This window comes from Dicentrarchus labrax, unplaced genomic scaffold (genome assembly GCF_905237075.1).
Source record: "Dicentrarchus labrax unplaced genomic scaffold, dlabrax2021, whole genome shotgun sequence".
In the NCBI taxonomy this organism is placed as follows: Eukaryota; Metazoa; Chordata; class Actinopteri; family Moronidae; genus Dicentrarchus; species Dicentrarchus labrax.
In genome coordinates this window covers 5522282-5547373 of record NW_026136723.1, presented here as the reverse complement: position 1 = coordinate 5547373, position 25092 = coordinate 5522282, and the positions used below count along the sequence as shown (strand labels likewise).

The following is a 25092-nucleotide window of genomic DNA, read 5'->3' as shown; positions in this document are numbered from 1 at the left end:
AGAAAGTCAGAGTAAAGTGAGCTCTCCAGAAAGAGATTCATGTATCAACTGGTAGCAACAAAGTTTGTATAAATATGACAATGCCATTTCTTTATTTTTATTTGAATATACAGTCAACATTACAAGAGCAGCACATCTTTACAACAAAAGAACTACAAATTAAAAATAACAATATTCTAACGTAGCCAAATTCAGTTCTTTAGTACATATTGTTTGTATTGAAGTGTCAGAATAAACATCTTTTATGAATGGGATGATGTGTATATTTTTCTGTTAGTGTCGCTTAACAAAATGCACATTATGCAGACTGGGGTGATCAATGGATCATCAGTGGTTTTAGTATGGATGAAATGTTTCTGCTAATTTATATTGTGATATAAAAATAAATTGATTAAATGTTTGGATATTTAACCCAAACCTCTTTTGATTTTTAAATGATTATTTTAAAATAGGATTTGTCTTTTTCTAACACAGCCTGACTGGCATTTTAACTTCTTAACTGCTTTTTTTCAACATGTGCAAGAAAAAGATTTAAAGCTGCAGTGGGTAACTTTATTTCACAATATCCTGACACTGGTACATGTTCTACTGTCAGGATTTAGTGAAAGTTTCAGCAAATATGTAAAAAGTTATTTTTATAAAAGTTACCTGCTGCAGCTTTAATCCAGTTCTCTGTCTGTCTCTGGAGTGTTAGTTAATCAAAACTTACAGCGGATCATTACTTTCATTGGCAAGAATTTTCTGATTTGTGTTTAGAATAAAGCAGGTGGGAGATGCGTTTCTTTTCTCAGGAAAATAAAGCAAATAACAAAGACGCCCACAGAAACAGAGCTTGCTGTGTAACCTCTACCCCACATCAATACCGAAGTTACATCACACAGCGAATACTGTCTACATCCTACCCAGAATGCAACATTCTTAAAGAAAGACAAGCCCTATGTAATGGGTACTGGTCCGGATCTTTACAGTATGTGAGGAACCTACAGCGAGGTGCAGAACTGTGTAGTGAAGCTTTGAGTGGAAATTCAGTCAATCAAATTCACGTCATTATGACATCTTTTTATCTCTCTTTGCTCTGATTGGTTGTTTTCGTTCAGGCCCGGTGGATTCTTGTAAATCCCATTAGGAGCACTAGGAGGAGCCAGAGGAACCTGATTGTTTCACAGATTATCTGTCTCATGTTCTACTGTCAGGATATAGAGAAAGTTTCAGAAAATACAACAAAAAGCAATTTTTAGTTATCTACTGCAGCTTTAAGAGACTTGTCTGAAAAGCCAAAAGCCAAAGAGCTAGTCAGCGGACCTTGAGTTAAAATTATTTTCTTTCAGAGCTTTTGAGATGTGGTTCCCAAAGCACTAGAGTCTGCACCAGGTTTTGTCCCTGGGGTTACTGCAGGTTTGTTCTCAGACACATCCACTGTACATCATCACCATCACATACAGGAAGTGTGCTATTGTTGTAAACACAAAAGACACTTGTGAGTCTACACAATCATATAGAAAAATGGACAACATGACAGCCTTCCGATAGTTAAGCCAAAACATCTGTATCGCCCTCTGGTGGCTGACAGCAGTATAGATGAAGCCTGCTGTCTCCATGTTAGGTAGTTCTTATCACGCTGATGTTTGTTCAAGTGTTCATTTGTCTGAAAATTTTGGGTTTAATTAGTTATTTGAAGATATAAAATGAGGGTTTTCAACTCATGATTGACAGCTGAGCCCTGTTTGCGACTGAGTTGACCTAGTGTATGGGTGGGACGGCGATACTGCAGCGCCAACCCCGATCTCCACTGTCGGACTCTGGCTCCAAATGGCAAAAGGTGGCAGTGGCAGTATCCAAGATATTTTGGCTTCACTTTAGTACAGAGGGAGGAAGTGCAGACACAATGTCCATTTTTTATATGGCAATGGTTTACACAGAAGAACACTTTCTCTTTATGCATTTACTTTGGAAAAGCAGTCAAGTCATAATCAGTCCCTCCAGGATTTCATGGGCTTTTGGAGGGGATTTTTGCGGCCTAAAATGCCTGATTTCAGCTTTTTTTTTTTTTTTAAATGCAATGCATGTTGCAAGGTTTTTAGGAATTTAATGAAACTGCTGGAAAAAGTAAAAATTGCAAAAAGGTTGTAATTTTTTGTATGAAATTGAAGACGTGTTCCAGTGATAATAAAATCGCTCGTAGTTTGGTGATATATGTCTCAACGTTTTGTGCGGGGACTGCTACAATTAGTGGAACTTGTGTAAACTACAGTTACTGTTCAAATTTGCGTAAAGTTGCAATGACAATCAGACAAAATTGCAAGATTGCTTAGAATTCACAAGTCTTAGTGGAATATGCGTTATTTGTTGCGATCACAACATCATAACTTCCTGGAGGGACTGGATAATGCAACAGCAAGGCTCAGAACAATGCTTTCACCACACATTAACATCAACATCAACATCAACACCATGGGCTCAAATGATTGCATTTATGTGAAGTATATAAATGTTTTTATTACGTGTTTTTACGCTGATACGTAGTCTACTGTGTTCATACTATCAAACCACAGATGTGACAACCAATCATATTCATCAACCAATGTGTGGAGTTCACATTTTGTGTGGACTGATCAAATGTTCTGAACTCTTGAAGATGTTTCATTAAAAGGTGCTGTTAGCGTTATCTTTTTGTTAAAATAAGTGTTATATAGCTTTACATTCTGACAGCTGTCACTGATATACAGTGTTCAGTCAGTAACAGGGCTGTACTGGTCCCTACTTTCTGCAGTAAACAGAGAATACATTTTCTAGTATCCTGTTCCCACTTTATCCAATCAGGAGAGAGTCCACATAGAGGTGGTCCTCAAGGGCAACAGAATATCAGTGTGGTGACGTAGGGAGGAGAAAGGGGACTGCTGACTGCAAGAATGGACAGGAAGTAAGCCAAAATGCAGATTTCACTTACAGCACCTTTAAATCTAAAATTTCTTAATAATTTCCAAGACAATTTCCTCCAAAGAACTATTGTATTTGGTTTTAATTATAGGGGAATAGAGACAACATTCAGTTTATACACTTCCAATTATTAAATTCAAAGTTATTTCTGGTGTAATCAAGTCTTTTTTGTAGTCAGTGCACAGCAGTTCAGCTGAACATGCAAAAATGGGACCTTGACTACCTCCGAGATAAAAACGGCTCATTCTAAGGTAAAGAACCCAACAATTCTTATTTTCAGGTGATTACACACTAATGAAAACATAACTATAAATATTATAATATCCTCCTAAATGTTACACACTGGAGCTTTAATGTCTACCTGGGTTTAAATAAAGCCTATCTTTCAAAGAAATCCATATTTTTCCTTCAATTAGTACCAAATAAAGCACATTTTTTTGAGAAACGTCCATGGAAATTATTAGCAAATGACAGACCCATAAAACAAAATGTTTTCAAAGAACCTCTTCAGGTAGCCCAAATGTAACAAGGCCCTCAGACAGCAGTAAGATAAGGAGCTCTGAAGCTTGCATGGAAAACCCTGACAACCTGTCCTGCTAACAAACTGGATGGTACCACCTTCATCAATTTGAATTGCTGATTAAAAACTACAAGCCTAGAAACAGTAGCAATATAATCCAGCTGAAGCTTTTCTTCTATTGATTTCACTGCAGCTTTTCTAACAAACTGCAATGCATGGTGCGATGTTTTTAGTTTAGTTTAGCACTTGTATGCATGAAATAGCGAGAAAGATTGCAATCGTTTTGTATAAAAAACAAAACAATAGGAGGCAACTTGTTCCAGTGAGAATAAAATTAGTTTGGTGATGTACGGTTCAACATTGCTATGATTAGTGAAAGTTGCAGGAAACAAGTAATTTGCCAAATTTGTGGAAAAGTTGCTGTGATTGGACAAAATTGCAAGGTCACGTAGAATTCACAGGGATCGGTTCAATTTGTGTTAATTGTTTCGCAACCTCAAAACTTCCTGGATGGACTTTTTTCCACATTTTGACATGAAATAGTAGGGTAAACACCGGTGTTAACGATGATACTAATTAAAGCTACAGTAGTACAGTGTCATATTAACTGAAACTTTCACTATATCCCGACAGTAGTACATGACACAGATAATCTGTGAAACAATCAGGTTCCTCTGGCTCCTCCTAGTGCTCCTAATGGTATTTACAAGAATCCACCGGGCCTGAACCAAAAAAAACAATCATCTTACATCTCACATCTTATTGGTTGTTTTTCGTTCAGGCCCGGTGGATTATTGCAAATGCCATTAGGAGTGAACGAGCCAGAGGAACCTGATTTTTTCACAGATGATCTGTCTCATGTGCTACTGCCAGGATAAAGTTAAAGTTTCATCAATAATGACAAAGGGTTACTTTTATCAAAATGACCTACTGCAGCTTTAAGGTTCTGTCCATTCAGGTCAAACAGAGTCAGGGTGCTGCTGTTATACACGTTGGCTTAATGCAATGGAGCCTTAAATAGTATCATTGGTAACACTGTAATTCCACGACTACTTCATGTCAAAATGGCTGCTGTAAAAAGGTCTATAGTGTTGCGCACAGGTGCTAACTACAAAGCATTTCTGAACACCTGATGGAGTTGACGTGATTTGATTGTAGAGAGATTGGGATAATCCTTTGATGAAGACGATGATGATGATGATGATGACGATCATTATCTGAGAAAGCCTACTTGAACACTTTTACTTCCCTGAATATGGGCAGAGGAAAACAGATAAATATGACATCTATTTGTGTTGTCCATGCTAAGATTAAAGTAGTGCCAAGCGTACTCATTCATATTTTACACTCACGAAAGACTAAGGCAATAAATAATACTACTCAGGTATGATGAGTGCTTTGTTAATAGTTCTTCTATCTCTATAAAGCAGTTTGACACATTGTGATATCTTCAGTGAGCTACAAAGATACCTGAGGGAACCACAGAATACCATCAAAAGATTTTGAAAACCAAAACACAATGTGCAACATGAATCTTCATGTGTAGAAAGACAAACTCTGCGCCTGTGTTACAATCCAGTGTTGGTGCGTCTACTGTTGACAACAAAAGGCACAAATCACAAATATGCATATGTTGATGGGTGATCTTTGTAAAGCAGCGGAATCAGATGTCAGATGTTTCCTGGCAGACTCAAACTACGCCTCACAAATCTTGGCTCCACAGATAAACTCGCTGGTACATTTATTCACATTTGGATCTCGATCAACAAACAATATTCCTGGTATAGCACAGTTCCATTTGTCCAAAGATAGTATCTTTTGATGCTGATTATATTGTACCCTTTTATTTAGTCAAGTCTGGTGTATGTATGCCACAGGAGAGCAGGAAAGCCTGTTTGAAGCAGTTTATTTGAACTCTGGTGTGTAACCTCCTTCACTGGCCAACTAAAGGCCTTTTCACATATACAGTTATATATGTGTGGGGTGTGCAGTATGTGCTGGGTCTCTCTTTATACAATACACATATGCTATAGTATGTTGAAAGAGTTATGGTTCTTTGAAATTTACTCCTTTTCTCTATACTGGCTGGTAGGGCAGTGTATTGGCAAGTCTATGGCAATACGATACAATACAGGGGTTACAATTCAATATATTGTGATACTGCAATATATTGCAATTTCTTAAAATGTATATTTATCACAGTCCCTGCAACATCCAACATTATAACGATACAAATCCCAAAACAGTTATTGGTTTAAGAACTGAGGAACAAAACCCTGCAGTCTTCCATCTGCTCAAAAACACATTTAAGTTCAGCTGAAAATAAATCCAACAAATCCAGTAGGTATTTTCTACTTTGTTTTGTCCTGTCTTCAAGCCTACGTTCAACTACTACAACGTATCCCTCTGCCACAGCATTAAGCATTTTTGATCTGACTGACTCAGACTGCTGAAGCTTAATTTCAGCTTGGACTACATTACACAGAACAAGGACTGTGGAATCTGCACTACTCTCTTTCTTTGGAACCACTGCACAAAGGTTTCACTTCATGGCCAATATGAGCAAGAGGAAAGATTACAGAAACTCTTAACTCTTTCAATTTACATTTGGCAGCTGAGGATTGTTTTAATTAATATGAATAGTGACAATGAAACAATAACTCGAGTTTGAAATGTATTGACCAAACAACCACATTTCCAACTAGCTGTCTCCAGATTTTTGACTATTGTTGTCACATAGTGACAGAATCACATCTGGCTCTTATTTTGAAATAAAGAAGCACTCATATGATTGGCTGAGTGCTGAGCATGATGAGAATGCACTTCTGTGACTGGCTAACACGGCACTCTGGCTACAAGGAAATTTCTACTGCAGCTGCAGCGTTTTACTGTAACGACACTGAGCATTTTCTTTCTCTTCAATCACTAATGGTTATGTGGTTTTATTTATCTTAATATGTTTTTATATTTAAATTCAAATTTCTGAATGTTCTTGAGAATTACTCATTGATATATAAATATATGAGTGGCACAAAATGGTCTAAAAATTTCAATAATATCATTTATCGCAATTATTTGTATTATTTGGCAATATATAGACAAAACTAGTTATCACGACAGGCCTAATTCAATATTCTAATCTAGTCTAATCTAATCAAGTTTAATCTAATCTAATCTAATTAGCAGAAGTGTCCCTCGGCAGTTTTGAGAAGGACTTTTAGAATAGGAAACTCTTAGTTTGAAAACTCCTAATAGTAAGTAGGGATGGGACAATATTGCTTTATCGTGGTGAATTTCCATTATCGTGATAATCATCAATATCTTCTCATGGCTCGACCTGTAAAAGCTGTCTGTCTCTCCAGCACACAGACCTGAATTGATTTCCTGATTTATTTTGAACAAGGGGACAAGAGGGACATTCCAGTCATTCCAAAATCCTGATCCTGTCACCATCCTGAAGGCTCGGTTGTCTGTTGTATCCCCAGAATCCAAAATAAAGAACAGGGAGAAGAGGTTGTATCTGGGATACCATAAATATGTGTTTCTTAACAATATGTAAGGTAAAGTGATTCCAGTATGTTTTAGTGCCATTTTAAAAGTGTAAAGTACATTTTCATGATTGGCGTGTATTATGTAATTGCAATTACACGATTGGCCAAGATAGTTGGCACATAAAATGTTCATATTGTACCATGCCTGATGGTAAGATAAGACACTTAGTGATAGGCTATATTCATCTGCAATTTAAATGAATGATCACAGAGAGCCACACAGCCCCCTGCCCAGAATTAAGTCATTGTTTTCAATCTTACTGTTCTTTCACAGCCAAACACGTGGACCTGAAGATGCAGATGGAGACAACAACCCAGAGTTCAAATAAACTGTGAGAGATGATATCCTAACCAGTTGGACCAGAGAACAGAAAGGCACTGGTGTCACATGCACAGGTAGGAGCCTGATTATTGGTCACAGGTTTCTGTTTCTGGAGCTGCTGGTGTTTTTCATTAACCATTACAAGCTCTAGCTACAAACCTCTTTCTGCTGTAAGACTGTAGAGTACTGTAAAACTTCAGTTAATAGCCCAGCTTTGATTTGCTTCAATCACTAAACTCCTGTACTCCTACTCCTAGTTCCTATATTTGGAACAGGCATCTATATGGGACAGGCCCAGTATGAATATTATTTGTGAAAACAAGCATATGCGACAACATGATGCAGAAAGAAGATAAAATTTTGTTTATGTCTTTGTTTTAACGAAGTCAGCAGATACGAGGTCTATTTTACTCTAGATGGGAAATAATTTACTATATGAACATCATGCTGTATGGAAGAAGACTGAAACTGTTTACTGAGCTCATAAATCAAGCCAGAAGCAGAGTAATTTTCTCCATAAGACTGGTGTCATGGTATAGTTTTTTATTGGAGCCAATGGAGCTCCCCCTGCTGGCCTTTACATAGAATGCAGACACTTCCATGTTGGCTTCACTTCACAGACATGGAAGCTCTGTCCATTATAAACTGTCAATGCTTAGAACTGCTCAAGCGAGCGTACTGGTGGGCTTTAAGATGTGTTACACATCCAAAGAACTTTGATAAAAACCAGACCTGACGTCTAATTGAGACCAGTGTTCATTGGTCAAAACGTGTAGCCACACCCGGACAGTCAAAGGGATTTTGCATTTAATTGGGGCTCAGTGTTTAATTGAAGTTTTACAGTATAACTACTGTTCCACAGTAATAACACATATCACTCAAGGTACCCGGTACTGCCGGTACACAATACAGCATCGTACACTATAAACCTAAATTAATACAAAGTGTACTAATAGAGTGTTGTGGTCATGGTCCCGTAAGAGGGCTTCATTGTTAGCACTTACTTTTATTTCTGGTACCCCTTGCAGATGATGAAGAAAGTGTGTGCGGTTTAGGCGGAGAAACTAAAACTGTGACTTTGCACTGTAGTTATGAGGTATTCTGGCTTTGGTGATTTAACACCAACCATTTGGTTACATACAGGGTAGCACTGTTTCATTACAAAGAACAACAACAATACTTTAAAGCTAAATATTTTTTTGGCTTTTTAGTCTTTTGGTAGAAAAATAATATAGCTTGAGCTGAGCTAATAAGAGGGCTAACCAGCTATCAATGCTAACAGTTTGAGTTTAGATCAACATACAGTGAAGAAGAGCACAGTACAAGCACAGAGATGACATAACACTGGTTTCCTTAATCCATACTTATACATCAGTTCTGTTGTCGATTAGACATAAAGAGAACTGTTCAGTGGGAATTTACTGACAGCACGTTCCAGAGGTATGCAGTTATATGTCTGGAGTGTTTCAGACTCCTGGATAACTTGTGTTTCAGCCGCCTCTGCAGCTGAATCATGCATGATTTTTTTTACATGTCTGCATGTATTCCATGAGTGAATGTGCAGATTAGAAGAAATCCAAATTGCATATCGGGGAACTGGATTTCTGAAACACGTCCCTGGATGTCTACAGTGCATACAAATGTCTTTAGGACCAAGCTAAATTGATCAGAACCAAAACTCAAAATCTTAACCTTCAGAGATCCCTTGTGTTTGGGTTTAGACTGCAGAGAGTAAAGCAATAGAAAAATCCCAAAGACATCAGCACTTTTGTGTCTGTGTGGCTACAGACGTTTTGGTTACAATGTATGCGTGTGTGTGTGTGTGTGTGTGTGTGTGTGTGTGTGTGTGTGTGTGTGTGTGTGTGTGTGTGAGAGACACACCATGAGTGGTGTGTGATTGATTGTTACAAGCATAATGTGTTATTGGTCGTTTTCTCTATGATTTTGATTGATTTGCTTTCTGTATCAATTAGATAGCATATTTGGCCTGAAGCAAAAAAAACATCCAAACATGTGTGTCTGTGTGTGCACATTCATAGAATCCAGATTGGAATTTGAACATGGTTCTTGGTCCTCAGTTTGCAGGCCCTGGGTCTGCCAAAGGCATAGTGTGCAACACCTCATCCAGAAGCTGCAGAGCGCGGTGCAGATGGACCTCCACCCAGCATGGGGTGTGTTTGATGCTCTGCCGGGGATAGTCGGGGCCCCAGCCCTTCACAAAGCTGAGCCGCAGGATGCACAGTCGCCGCAGGTCATCCACGCCGATCCCCGCTGCTGCAGACAGACCTGTCAGCGGACAAGAGAGTGAATGAGAATGGTGCTCACTATCAGAGCTCTGCTTCGCTGCGGTGCAGTCATTCCTCGCCAAATCGCCCACTGTCTTAAGGAGTTGATTGACTGACAGCTGATCATTTCTATAGCAGCAATAAGGTTGATAAGGTCGAGCCCTTCAAAAAGGCACATGTCAAGTATGTTTATTTGTCATGTCATGTTTATTAGATGTGGAACACCATTTAGTTACATGTGGTTCATTTCACATCTGAAAAACTCATGTCAGCAGTTGTGATTTTCAGATATGACACAACAAAATGTCTCTTACAAAGATGACAATTCGATACAGGCTTTGGGGAAAGTGGGTTGGATAGGAGATTCAAAAGTGATGGGGGGAGGGTGGCACAATGAAGTAAAAAAAAAACAAATTAAAATAACAGAGTAAGTAATATAAATGTTATTTTACATCATCTCTAGCAGATTCATTACGACTATATTGATAATTGCTTATATTGCTTTTCATAATGTCAAGTCACATAGTAAAAGGTAAAAAACATAGTAAGTATAGAATGTACTAAAAGAACTGGCTCATACAAACTTATTACTTATTAAGTATGTGGAAACATACCAGGAAACTAGATGGTAATACAATCCAGGTATTAATACAGTTATTACCCAATAAGTACATGGAAATGTATTAGGAAACTAGATAGTAAAAATATCCTCATTAAAAAAGTTCCCACATACATGGTCATTAAATACTTTACTATTTACTATTACATGTATTATATACAGTGAAGCTGTGGGACTTTTGTCCTCCCTGAGTAGTCTCTGCAGGCTTCCTCACAAGCTACATTCAGCTCAAACAACCACCACTAAGAACATCAGCTTGTATGTTGTCTGAGAGGCAAAATCCATGGCAAAAGAAGTCCACAAATCACAGCTGCTTGTAAAGCTTAAATGCTACGAGAGCATGGTGGTAACTGAAGGCAATGCAGATGAACATTTAAACATTTTGATGAACTCAGAGCTTCTGAGAGGACCCTGTGGCTCAGTGGTCTTTTACATAACATTCATCATATTAAACTGAAATTGCACTTGTTTTCTCTTTTTTACTGTATCTGACATCTGTGTAGTCCGTTACCTGTATGAAGACAGTACACAGAGAGAACGACAAGAAATCCTACCTTGAACCTCAATGCTTCACTGTGTCCTTTGCATTTTAAATTGTCTTCCAACCTGCATAATAGTGAATGTGAAATGAACAAAGTCTCAACAGCACTTACTAACTGCCGGTGCGATGCCTCCGACGCTGCCCGGACCGGGAATATTTCCTGCCACAGCAGCTGCCTGTGCAGCAGCCGCCGCCTGAGCCGTCGCCGCCTGCTGCTGCATCTGTCTGTGACACTGCCGCAGGTCGAACACCTGACCGAGACACAGACAGTGTACATTACAACAGCAGCACACTACAAGTTTGAAAATAGAGAATATATATGTGAGTGTGTGTATGAAAATGTGTTTTATAACCACGTTTCCACCCACAAGTACCCAGAACTTCTAGTCCAATGCAGGAGCTACTTTTCAAGGAACTAAAAGGGTCTTTCAGGCTGTGTTTGCATTGTCTGCGTTCCCACTAAAGACCCACAAAGATTAGGCAAATTAGTCCACTAATGTATGAAAAAGCAACGGCTTCTTTTACACCTCATTTTTGCATGCAACTACACAACAGCATTGAACATTGTAGTCGGTCCATCTGTTGTACACTTTCTTCCGTAACTTCATTGATGTGTTGCAGCACAATGAACAACTAACTGGTTTGCGGCTGCAGATATTTCAAAATGGTGGCTGAAATAAAATGCTAAATAAAAATCTTGGTCCCCGCGGTGGAACCCCCAAGTCCCCCAAAGGCTCCTAGTCCCTGGGGCAAGTTCCTGTGGTTGAAACGCAGTTTTTGTGTGTGAGCTGGATTCAGACCTTGATGTAGGCTCCGGGGTAGATCTTGTGCACAGCGTCCCCCGGTGCTCGGCCTGCCTCCCTGTCGAGGTAGTAGCTCTGTACAAACACAGCGTGGTCGCTCATACAGCGCATCCACACGTCCCCCTCACCGCGACACTCCAGCTGCACGCCTTTACCTATGTGTAACCTGGCACACACAGGACAAAAACACCAGGATGAAGAGGAGGTGGAACAATCTGCTGCACCTCCCCTAATTTACTGAAAAACGGTTGCTGATTTTTGTGTTTTGAAAAGAAATTAGACCTAAGTAAGCGCTACCAACCATGTTGTGAGAGTCAAAGTGATTGTATGTAAGTATTTTTCAACTACTTCTCTTGTCCTCTTGTCTTGACAGTGAGAGGGCTAACAATGAGTAAGTCTGTGAATACATGTCAGAATTTATGAACACATAAATAAATACAATAATTAATGATGGTGTTCTTCTCTACTACTTGATCCAAAAGGTGTTTCACATTAAAAAGTCAGATGCTATCTGGAGCAGCAGAGGAGTGTTTGTCTTCACACACCTGGCTCTCTCGCTGGCATCTGTGCGGTGGACGTTACTCAGCTGGCCGAGGCAGAAGCGGTCCCCTCCTGAGGGGTCAACATAACCATCCACGGTTACTATGGGGCAGCTGGAGGGCACCTTGAACATCTCACCCACCTGAACGTCCATTTCAAAGTAAGAGATAGAGCACCAAAACTCTGGTCCTGCAATGGGAACAGAGCAAACTGTGTGATTTAATGCAGCATTACTGTGAAAAACACAGCGTATTTATCGAACAGACCCTGGAGTGGCAGGTCTCATGTAAAGGAACAAGTGAAATAGCAAGTGTTTCCAGGGTGTGACTCTCTCCTCATTGCATATACATTTAAAGGGATAGTTTGGGGTTTGTGAAGTGGGGTTGTATGAAGTACCTATCCACAGTCAGTGTGTTACCTCCTGTAGACGAAGGTCAATGCACCCCCAGTTTGGAGAAGCAGACAGGAGTCCTCACATTTTCAGTGTTCTGACAGTAGTAAATGAGAGATAATCTGTGATAAAGTCAGGTTCCTCTGACTCGTTCTAGATCCAGTGTTTGGTGTGTCTGTTCTGGGCTACTGCAGAAATATGGCACTTCAACATGGTGGACTCCATAGTGCACAAACTCTACCATCCCCATTTTCTACAGTAATGTCAACCCACTGTCAACGTAGGCAACCAGGATGCAAATACTGAAGAAACTGTGACACTGTGTGAATACTGTGAGCTCATATTCACGAAGCCCTGTGCAGCCCCACACTTCCAAACACATATAAGTCATTCTTATGACAATACAAAGCAATGCCAGTCCAAAAACAAAGCAGGAAATCAGTGGCAACATTATCAGTTAAATGTCTTGATAGTCATAACACAGTTAAGATCACTTGTGACAGTGTAATCTAACCTGGGTGATTGGACACAGAAGGAGGGAAAGAGGTTGGGCCATGATGCTGAGACCCTGAAAACCACAGAGAGTATGAGAGGATTAGTCCGAAGCAAAACAAAACTGAAGCAGTACTTTGTGATTTAAATGAATGTGGCATATTTCTCTCAAAATCACTCACTGGGACAAACAAAGTGGACTTATTGAGAGCCACACATAGAGTGTATCTATTTATACCACAGCAATCCCACATTTATACAGCCATTATACAGAATTCATGATCAAAGTTATTTTATGATAACATAGTGAGTTAAATTTTCATGAGATCATTAAGTCTGACAATGAGAGAATGAAAGTGAATATTGTGGGATTCCTTTGTTCAGAAGAGACGGTGGTTTTGAAGCGTAACTTACAGTGGTGGTTTGGATGATGCAGGGGAGGTTGTTGGTGACCACGCCCGTTCTGCTGGGGTCCTATGGGAGTGTAAGAGGCTGTGCTGCTGCCTGTCCAAACTGCTAAATTACAGGAAAATGAAGAATGATCAGTGTGACCAAATGCAGTGTTCGTCAAATGCTCTGCAATCCCTCAGTATACTATTGCTCATCCTTTAACCACATGAAAACACACCAAACATTTAGTGTCTCTTTATACAGGAAACAAAAGCCTACTCCTTGTGCTGGGGGTATCAAATATTTATGAGTCACTATTCAGTGAAGCCATAGACTGCCAGGGGCAGTTATGTACTGACAGGATTACCCCTCATTTCAGAAATTGTATGTAAATATACATACCAAACCTTCTAATGTCCAATATTTACTTACTTAAAAGTAACCAAAATGTCTTCTTATCTTAGTGTGATTTTTTTTTAAGGTCAAGTCCATTTTGCAGAAAAAAACTTCTGACATTTGACATGGTACTGAATATTAACAAAGATTAAATTTTACTCAATAACTTTGTATATTATGAAATGAATTCAGCTCAATTTTGATCACTGGCTATAAGATGCAATTGTCTCCAGATAAATCAATTTAAAACAGTGAGCTCTAGGAATAACTCATAAGCCAGTTTTTCAGTTTTAAGCCGCATTTTTACTATTCACTGTTTAGATCTTGGTGGTTTTTAACTCCATATTTAATTGGGCTCTCAGTAGAAACATTCTAAACGATGAACACTGAAGGAATCCTAACCAGGAGAAGCTGACTGCAATGACATCAATGTAAGTGAAGAACTCCCATGACCCCAAGCTACCTCACCAAGACACCATACTTCGTCTTTTGTTTTTATGTGAGAGGCCCTTAGTGGCAGAAACTACATACTTTACATTTAAATCTATTTGTCTTTCACACAACTTATACTATTGGCTTACTAAAAAGTAAATCTGTCAATGATTATTTGTTGTCCCTGTTTATGAGAAAGAATAATTTAGTCTAGAAAAATAGAAAAACCTGTAAAATCTGATGCAGTCCAGCAATGCAGCTCTGCATAAAATGCTGTTTTTATGAAGATGATCTTATTCAGTTGAGAGTGTTGAGTTAAGTCTATGTTTGAAAGGATGTAAAAATATACAATTCATAACCTATTAGGTAATATCTTAGTTCATAGCTATGCTTTTCATTATGAATTATTATGCGTTATTAGGCAGTTGTTTAAGTTCCCCCTCCCCTGGAAAGCAAAACAAAACACTGATACTTAAGTGTACCCATGTATGTACCTATGTGTGTGTGAACTCACTGTGGAAGGCCGCCTGGCTCTGGGAGTGTTTATTGCTGCTGTATCCGTTCTGTCCGTGCGAGTGAGAAGGAGGTAGGGACGGTTGCTGTGGGTGGGGGGGTTGTGAGGGTTGCTGGGCAGCCTGTTGCTGAGTAGTGGTTTGGGTTGGGGTCGGAGGTCGCGGTGCCGGCGTCATGACTTGAGCCTGCGGAGATGCGGTTTGGAGACGGCCATCCCCGTGAGCGCCCTGCAGTGGCAGCATGGCGCCAGAGGCGGACACTGGAAGCATAATGGAGGAAAACATCAGGCCTGACTTGTGTTTGAAAGCCCAAATTCATATTAAGTAGCTCATTACTCATCTGAGTCCCGAGGGCTTTCACCAACCATAATGAACACAAACATCAGAAGAACTGACCTTTGGGTGAGACAGGCAGGTTAGTGTATCTGGTGACAGGTGGGGGTCCGTGGGGTTCAGAAGACAGTTGCGGGGGAGGCAAGGGCTGGCCGTAGTGGTCTGGAGGAGGCAGCTTCAGGGCCGCTTGGTGGTCAGACAGGGGCATGCCAGGTGGGAGGTCCATCTGTATACAGTCATGGATGTATTCTTCTTTGATCAGGCCGCCTGGTGCTGCAGCAGGAGGCAGAAGGAGGCGAGGTCAGGAGGAAGAATCACTACGGTGTGTTGCATCTAAAAGCTCCATGACAGTGATATTAGTGTGGGACACAGAGTTGATACCAAACTAAATCAGACCATCAGAGAATGGCAATACAAACAGGCAGCCCCTGGATATCTTTCTCAATTAGCATTTAAACTGTTAAATAAGGAAGTGAGGACCTGAGCATGTTTGTCTTTGTTTAACACTTACTTAACATGCATGGAATCTGTTTTTTGAGAACAATCTGAGCTACAGGTCTGACTTATCATTTTGTAACTATAAAGCTGCCAGAAACCCAAAAAGAAAGAAAAATGACAAAGGTGCCTATAAAAATGTACAAATATCACGTTCACCACGGGCTGCACAATTAATCCAACATTAATCGCAATCACGATTTCTGCTGCCCACAGTGGAATGAACGTGATCATCTACAATACTGACGTTTCAAATGCAGCTCACAGAAAACTGCTGCATATCAAATCAAGCGCTTCCTAAACTGCCAGACACCATGGGTGATCAAGATGTTCAAGTTTCACTTTCGGGAGATGTCCTGATGCTGCTTGTTCTACCTTGCAGCTGTAGCTGGATACTTTTATTCCTGGAAAAAAATGTCCTACTCCTGCAGCTTTGAAGAATAAATGCTGTGTAATCGTGAAATAATTGAGATCTCAATTCTGATCAAAATAATTGATAATGATAATAATTTTTGCCATAATCGTGCAGCCCTACATCCATCCCTCTCCTCAACCTGCAGATGTTGCGTTGACTCTGATTTCATTCACATGCTGTACGTAATGTCCTTCTTAATTTATGGTTTATTAAACATTTTTGTTTAAATGTTAACTTCTTTGTGCATAAATTATTATACTATTTCATAAACTCTGTGCTACTGTAGTCTTTGTGTTATGACAGCATTCAGTTTGCTTTTGTTGCTCCCTTCAGCTTGTGCATGCTCTCTTAACAGCATGAAAGTCCTGGCAATAACTGTTGCACAGGACGGTCAACATATTGGACAGTTTAATCACATGGTAACTGGGTATTGTAGTGGTACCACTGTGGTGCTGTAGAATGGAACTCACCAGTGTTTTGAAGGCTGAGACCAACTGCCAAAGAAGACAGAGAGAAGATGAAATTAGACATTATACAGAATATGAAGCATCAGTGACATCCTCTCTTCAACAGGTTGAGATTATAAAGTTTGTTGCTTACAAATATTCCTGAAAACCTGTTATGTCCTAATCAGAGCAGCTGAAGTGTGAAGCTGACCTACCGATGCCTGGTGACACCACCCTCTCATAATGGTAGGGGTTGACGCACACATTGTCGTACTTCAGGTCAAAGGCGTACTGGCAGAACTTGACATGCTTGAGTTCATTTTTGTGGAGGTCGGGCCAGCGCCACAGCCGTGCATAAATCACATGAGGGAAACCTTTCCTCCCCGCCACCTGAGGAGAGAGCACAGCATTGTTACACTTCCTCCATGCTCACTCAATTGGCTCTTTTTAAAGCTACTTCATCCTCGCTCCATTTGTGTTCTATTTGTCTTACCTCTTATCCGTCAGTGGATTGTGTTTTTGCATGATATCACAGATGTCTGAATGACAAAACAGCTAACACAATTACAATCTCTTTTAACCAAACCCAAACAAACCCTACCAAAAATATCAGGCTAACTCATCTCTGATGATAATAATAAAAAATAAATGATAATCTGCTCAAAGTTCATCCAAATCGCTCACTTACATAAACTTCCTGCAGTTATTGTGTTCACTGTCTGCGTTCGTTTTACAGTTCATCAGTTGTTCTCTACTGTTATTGTTATGCATTGAATATAATATAAAATATCCATAAAATATGTCACTTAGTCAGTTTACTCAATGATAGAAAAGGAGTCCTTTCAAGTAAAAGGTTGGAAACCACTGCTTTAGTATATATATATATATATATATATATATATATATATATATATATAACAGTCATAAACAAACTAAATCTATAAATTCCTAACTGTATAATATGAAGGTGAAAGTAAGTGACATTAAATACTGAACAGAAATCATGCACAGCATCATGCACAGAAGGTAGAAAATAGACTAGTAGTGAAAGGGGTGATACAAAGTTAATGTATTGGTTTGAAAGTTGAAAGTAACCCTGCATATCAGAGGTAGTCTTACCTGCAGCCGTCCGTCCAGTGTCCTCTGGATGGTGACACACTTGCTGGGATGGACTCCATTGGTGGTGATGGCAGTGATGAGCGAGTCCAGCTCGTCCTTCTTCTCCTTCAGCTTCTTCACCAGGCTCTCAATGGCCCGCTTGGCGAAGCCCTCGTTCTCTCCGCCCTGCCGGTGGCACATGAGGCTGTGAACGATGCTGAGGCAGGCATCATTGCTGCTTGGAGGGTTCACCGACATGATGCTGCTGCCACAGGACACAAGAGGAAGCCTTGTTATTCTTAATGAACACATATTTTTCACTCTGGTCAACTCATACTGGCCCTTGATTGATACTCTGGTATAAGAGTCTGAGCAACAAACACCGTTCTGGATGATCTCATTTGCTGGTGGAAATGTGGAAAGGTTTTCTGGGAAAATTGGCAATGTTTCCACAAAATGCATTTGTGCATCCCAGAACCTGCAGGTGCCCAGTTATCTCACCATACACATTTATTCATTGCAAACCAAAACTGACTATATTACTGCATCATAGAAACTTTTCAAATGATCATTATGCTTTCACTATATCCTCTAACACCTCTTGGGTACACAAAAGGACAATGAAATTACTTCACCTTTTTTAGGGACACACCGATTTATTGGCTGAACATCAGTATTGACTGATATACGTATTTACCAATGTCAGTGGCCGATGTTAATCTGTTGTGTCACATCAGTTTTGGACCATTTTTTTCCAACCTCAGTTTTCCAGCACTGGCACAAATTACACACAAATACCGGTGCAGCCGCACGGACAGTGAGCTGTTGTTCAGCTCTGCGTCTCACACCTTGGATCAGAAGAGAAACGGACTGAGGCAGAGACGCTTATGTTTGTAGATTTCTTTTTGTCCCTGGCACAACAGGGCGAATTAATAACAACATAAACACCTGAATTAGCACCAGCTATCTGACAAATTGTTATTTTAAACAGTGATATCGGCCACAAATCTCCCAATCAGTGCATTTAGTACTTAATAATACCAATACAGTTCTAACAATGACATTGAAAACATGTTTTATTTTCAGGAGATGTTCCTAACTTTCTGACTGTAACAAATTAAATGTTGCTAATGTTGCTGTAATTGTTGGACACTTTGTCCTTTGTCAACATCTGACATTGTAACAGAAACTAAGGAAAAGCATAATAGGTCTCCTTTAAATAACAAGTTGTTCCTTCATTTTCCAACTTTGGATTCCCAATTGAATGTGAAAAGAACAAATGATACATGGATTGTTGCTGCCTGTAGTCATATTACAGGTCACTCATGTCAAATTCAAATTCAAGTTTGATGAACAGGAGCCAAACTTGCCCACAGAAATCAGATATCAATTAATTTCCTAATTGTTCTAATAATCTGTTTGTTCAGGTAATCAGTTTAATGCATGTTACTCTTTATCGCCACAACAAAAAATGTTTACCACCAAACTGAGAGTTGCAAACAGCATGACTTTAGAAAATCCACCAGAGCATATAGTCATACTCTGTTACCATGTCTCCTCAACACACTGAGAAGAGACACACCCTGCAAACACTGGAGACCCCTCCAGCGTCTGTACGATAAATACAATATTTGTGTTTTGGGGCACAATGTATCACATCTGCACCTGAAAAACAGGCTCAGTAAATCTGATGACAAAGGGGATAATACAGTCAAGCAAGACACTGATTTATTTCATGTAGAGGTTTTACTTGCTTGTACAGCACTGCTGACCTTCTCACAAGGACTGCAGTTGCAGTATAAGGCAAACCAGCATTCAAACAAAGCCCTTGAGATTATACTTTGGATGGTAAATGGTACTTTATATTTTGTCTGGGATGTTCCGGTGCATTAGGGCAGGTAGAAAACAAATCAAACATGCAACCAGTCTAGTGCACACACTGACAAAAAACCTGCTGGGTTAACTTTATCCAGTACCAATGGGGTGGTTTCTACCCACTGTTGTGCTATATTGACCCCACACTGCGCCAATTTCAACCAACTTCACTACTACAGGTTTGTTTTACAAGTAACCGGTTTACAGATACATTTTTAAAAAGCTAGTTTAAGTTAAATTGTCATCAGATGATTTCTGATGGACTGCATTTTGGCCAGTGGGTCTGCCTTGTTTCCTCTTCACACAAACTGTTTACCTGCATGCAACCAAAGGTCGCTCTAACATGATTGGTCGATACTACTTTAAGGTTCTGTTTAAGACTTAGTCAGACCTTAAGACCAGACCTTTAAGATCACTATGAATGCAATTTAAGACAAAGATAAAATGTACAAATGCTATGAAGGAAAATCAGTCGGTCAGTTTCGTTTTGTAGTTGTACAGCATAAGCAATACAATTTGCCCGAAAACCCATTCAAAAGTGGGACTGAAAAATGCAACTTTATACAAGTAGCATATTTTAAGACCTGTTAATAATTATATAATAATAATTAATAAGATTTATGGTGTAGGAGCCATCAATTTGTTCTGTGTTGCTCCGAGCTAAAGGGGGTGTGCTGCGTTGCATTGTGTTGTAAAGACTGAGGCTGGCCTCAGGTGATTTAAGTTCCTGTCATTTATGTCTCAGGTGTTGTTAAATTGGGAAGATGAGCAAATAAGTTTTGGACAGTTTAGATTACGTTGCTGTAATTTCGTTTTTATTGTTTTTGTGTTACTCTGGAGGACACATGTAAATATCAGTTTTAATTTGCTGAGTATTGGTAAAGACTGGACATTGCTTTTCTGAGTAAATGTTAGAAACTATTAGCTCAATTAGCAGCCAGTAGCTGCTACACTATAAGACACAGTCGCTACAAATGGACTTGGACTACAAACTGAGACATGAATGCTTCTGATAGCAAAATCTTGTCAATTGCCTACAGATTCTGTTCGCACAAATTAATGCATTTCACTCAGTCGGATGTTACATCCCACTCAGGACACATTTAAGTTTAAAAGTCCCGTTTTCGGTCTGATTTTCAAGTTTAGATTGCTCATCAATCTCAGTTTGTAAGCCAACACGCACGAGAAGTCCTAAAAATGCTCAGAAGAATTGAAATATGAACATGTATTAATCCATGACAGTGGACAACTCCATCTGCTGAGGAAGACCATGGTATGAGGTGAGACTGTTGTATCAACTGTTCACAGCATGTCCATCCATCCATCCATCTATCTGGCAACATTATACTCGTCTTATCTTATCTTGGTGAATATTGTATGTCAGTTTCACTGACCATTAGTTGATTGAGTGGCCAACCAGTCAACAGCAACATCAAATATATGATACAACAATTATCTAGTTAGACTACAGTTACTACAGAAACTCATGTTCACAGTTTTAAACCACAGCAAAGCAGGGTCACACCCATGTTCAACCCTGGTTGGGAACAGGGTTGTGGTCCCAGTACACCTAAAGTAGATTCACCCATTCAGAAGGCTTGCTGTGTTGGTATATAAGGCATGTTAGCCACCTTGCTCTTAGTTCTGGTAATTTGACATTATTAAAGTCAATGAGAGCCACTTGGTGTTGCTGTCATACATGTTTGCTGTCTTGCTTACCTGGTATTAAGTTGGTCAGCCAATGAGTGACCAGAAAGTTCACTGGCATCATGATGGCCCAGCTCTGAATCAGTCCCTGTTAGTAGAGCGGGGAGACCAGGAATTAGTGGATGCCAGTTAAGTGTGCAAATCCAACCCCCAATCCCGTGCTAAACCCGTAGAAGTTCTAACCCCACAGTAATCCATTCCAAGTAAAACTCTCATTGAAAGTGTTAACTTGTGAGAGACAAATTAATGACAGAATGGTCAAAATCAAAGCAGCGGTACAAGCCAAGCTCCAAAAACACAGACTCCTGCCATATCTCATATTCAGGGTTCCCACTGTTTGTAACAAATTATTTCCAAGGACATTTTCCAGGAGGTAGTAGGGCTGCACGATATAGTAAAAACGTCATACCATATTGGCCTATCGCAGACATATGTGTATCATATCAGTATTGGCATATATGTTATCCAATATGCACTGATATGAAAGCAGTTTTTTTCTGTTATATAATGTGGTTGTGGTAAAATTTGGTCACTGCAAAGTTTATCCAGCAGAGTGCCAAAATACTGTGGCAAGCAGCAAAGAGAGAAGGAGCCAGGATCGGTCTCAAAAACCAGGGGGCCGACCCATATCAGTACCGACACATATAAACTTGAAGCCACCAGTGCACATACACAGAGAATGGACTTTACAGTGAAGGAGGAGACATCTTGTGTCCAGCAGGAAAACTTCAGAAATGAACAACATTTACATATTCAGAGATTATTAAAATCTTAAGGAGTAGATTCCTTTTTACGGATTTTCATGTGGAAATTCTAGTTTTTTGGTTTTTTTTTGCAAGAAACATTATTGTTCCAAGCATATTTGTATAAATGTCTTAATGCATGTTTGGAGGGCATCTTTAAGCAAAAGGGAATATTTACTGGCTGTCTTAGTCTTCTATGACAGTTATTGCATTTTCTTTGGGTTTTGGACGGTTGGTCAGACAAAACAAGAGATTGAAAGACATCACCTTGGGCTCTGATGACTTGTGATGGACATTTATTTTCAGACATTTTTAAGATTAAATGGCTCATCAAAAAAAGAAGTGGCAGTTTAATTGATACTAAAAATAATCATTGTAGGCATCCCTATAACTAACTAGTACCTACAGTCAACTAAATGTAGTGGAGTAAAAATTGTAAATCTATGATCTGAAATATAGTGGAGCGATTTTCAAGTACACAAGAAAATTGTGGCATAAAATGGAAAAAGTCAAGTTATTCAAAACTCTACACAGTATGTGAAGAAAATGTGCTACATAGCTACATAGATTAAAGCCTCATTACATGTACCATACATGCACATTTGAAGATTTAAAGCTGCAGTAAGTAACTTTTATAGAAAAACTATTTGCTAAAACTTTCACTATATCCTGACAGTAGTACATTAGACATATAATCTGTCTGGCTCCTCCTAGTGCTCCTAATGGCATTTGCAAGAATTCACTGGACGTTACCCATGGACAGTATATATAATAGACAGAGCTTCCAGGTCAGTGAAGGGAAGCCAACGCTGAAGTGTCTTAAACCTGCATTCTATGTAAAGACCAGCAGGGGGGGCACCACTGGCTGCAATAACAAACTATACCATGCAGTCTTATGGTGAAATGAGCCAACTTCTGACTTGATTTCAAGTCTTCTTCCATACAGCATGATGTTCATTTAGTAAATGATGTTCCCATTTAGAGTAAAATAGACCATAAAGCAGGGTATGCTTTAGGGCTTGTCTACCTTATGATTGACAGGTCATTCTCAGTGAGTCTGTCCAGCTCAACACACCAAACTCAGATCAAACTGTCAAACTAGGCAGTGCTGATCAGATATGGATCCAGATTCTGTTCTGCATTTCCTATTTCTCTATTGTGTGTGAACAGGCTCTGGACTAGTCAAAACTATGCAGCCAATGAGAGCAGCTCAACTCACAGTATGTCACCTCAGCTGGCTCCGACAAACTGTCATGGCGACGCCAAACTTGAGGCTTCAAAACGGCACTCCACAAACCAATGGGTGATGTCACGATAGGTTCAGACTTGGCCTGAAAGAAAACAACCAATCAGAGCTGAGAAAGATAGTTGATTGTTGAGTCTCATTCCCAAGGCACCAAATACAGATGCTTTGGGACCCTGGGAATGAGACTCAACAATCAACTATCTTTCTCAGCTCTGATTGGTTGTTTTCTTTCAGGCCCCATGGATTCTTGCAAATACCATTAGGAGCACTAGGAGGAGCCAGAGGAACCTGATGGTTTCACAGATTGTCTGTCTCATGTTCTACTTTCAGAACACAGTGAAGATTTCAGCAGTAATGTCAAAAAGTTATTTTCATAAAAGTTACCTACTGCAGCTTTAAGCTTTCTCTAGGTGCCTTTAATAGTGAAATTACCACCAAAAACCCTGCCTGTACAGGGAGATCCGCAAATGGTAATTTTGAATCATGCATGGTCAATTATTATAGCACAGTCACAGGTAACTGCTACATACATCCCCTCCCAAACACACACACACACACACACACACACACACCACACCTTCCATCCATGTCTCCTCATACACATGCTGCTCATCATACAGGCCCCAACGTCTGAAACCAATCTGATACCCAGAGGGCACTTCAAATGAAAACTTCCGTCACTGTGATTTGTCTGGGCAAACAAACCCAGACTGACTGTTACCTATCCGCCTCACACAACCTGAGCAGCTTCCAGGCCATACATTCACTTCATTGACATCCCATATTGGTAAACGTGCGTCACGAAGTCCGCTGCCTCAACACGCTCGAGACCCAGCTCATCAATAACTAAACACACACAGGACACAAAATGACTCTCAATGCGGACGATTGTATCTGACTGCCTCAAGTCTAACGAATAGAAGGGAATATGAGCAACTGGCTGGACTCGAGTACGCACAATATCGGCCGGTGTGAACAGTAACATTGGGAGACAGCAGAACAGTATCTGTTGCGGGTAAAAGCAGGTTACAGTAAGCAACAATTTAACGTTAGCAAGCTAATGTGACTGACTTCCCCCTAATTTTCTCATTTTGTTTTTGGTCTGGTTGCGAGAGCAGGAGTGAGAAAGGATTGAGATAAATTCTACTTACACATCAGCCGGAGTGGAGAGGAGAACTTGGACAGAAAGACTGCTGAGCTATCCGACAATTGCCTGAAGTGTTGTACTCAGATAGCTCTACGTGTTGGTGGTATTTGTGTTTATAACGCTTTGTATTAGCCCCGTGCTGTCTTCATAGGCGCTACGTTTTTGTGAATTCCCGTAATGTAGTGAGCTAACGTTTATTTCTCATATGTAGCGTTGCGCTAGCTTGATGTTTCTCAGTTGTTTTATCCTTTTATCAGCCCCACTGTCTCCTCGTGCATCCTGTCCGTTCCTCTCGCGCACACCACAATAACAATAGAGGGGAGACGTCGTGCGCGTCAGTGTCTCGACATGCTCTAGCCAATGGGCGCACGGGTCTCACAGGGGCCGCCGCTCTCGGCCAATCAGGTAGCGGTTCTCACAGCAGGGCCGCGAGCCAGGGTCTGTCTGGTTCGCCCAGATTGACAGGTCCGCGAGACTGTTTTTTTAAGGTGGCGCCGCTGAGATTAGCGCTCCCCCCAACACACACACACACACACACACACAACTGCAACTGTTATTTGAGCAACACTCGACTCTCTTCCATGGTCAGAGTTAACATGCTTAAGAAAACTATTACTGGTTCAGTGTTTTACCCACCAGTTCACGGTGACCCCTCGTCCTCAATTAAAGTGTTAATGGAATAAATGTATTAGTTCATCCTTACGTAATTTACAAATTTGAGACGAACGAGGACTTTTGCTTTGCCTTCCCTCAGGTTGTGTGGTTTAACCAGTGGTGTAGTGGTGGCCAGAGAAGTGGGTATATCCTAAATTTATGTCCCATTTTTTAAAAGCAGCCCACCAAGCAAAGGATAATC

General features: G+C 40.1%; 1 protein-coding gene across 5 annotated transcripts; it reads right to left on the bottom strand.

Annotated features, from left to right (window-relative positions):
- Nucleotides 1-63: 63 nt before the first annotated feature.
- smad10a (SMAD family member 10a) lies at nt 64-24544 on the bottom strand. Of its 5 annotated transcripts, none has more exons than XM_051390776.1 (13): nt 24241-24544; nt 21113-21188; nt 17540-17783; nt 16636-16810; nt 16445-16468; nt 15128-15337; nt 14734-14991; nt 13416-13514; nt 13024-13077; nt 12124-12307; nt 11576-11744; nt 10888-11026; nt 64-9616 (listed from the first exon to the last, which is right to left on the bottom strand). In XM_051390776.1, the coding sequence occupies exons 1-13, from the start codon at nt 24242-24244 to the stop codon at nt 9405-9407; spliced, it is 1848 nt and encodes a 615-aa protein (XP_051246736.1). In that variant the 5' UTR covers nt 24245-24544; the 3' UTR covers nt 64-9404. The 5 variants fall into 5 exon arrangements, with proteins under 5 accessions (XP_051246736.1, XP_051246734.1, XP_051246735.1 ...); XM_051390774.1 differs by having other exon boundaries at nt 13416-13517; nt 24241-24543; XM_051390775.1 differs by having other exon boundaries at nt 13416-13517; nt 17540-17780; nt 24241-24543.
- Between the last annotated feature and the right edge of the window lie 548 nt (nt 24545-25092).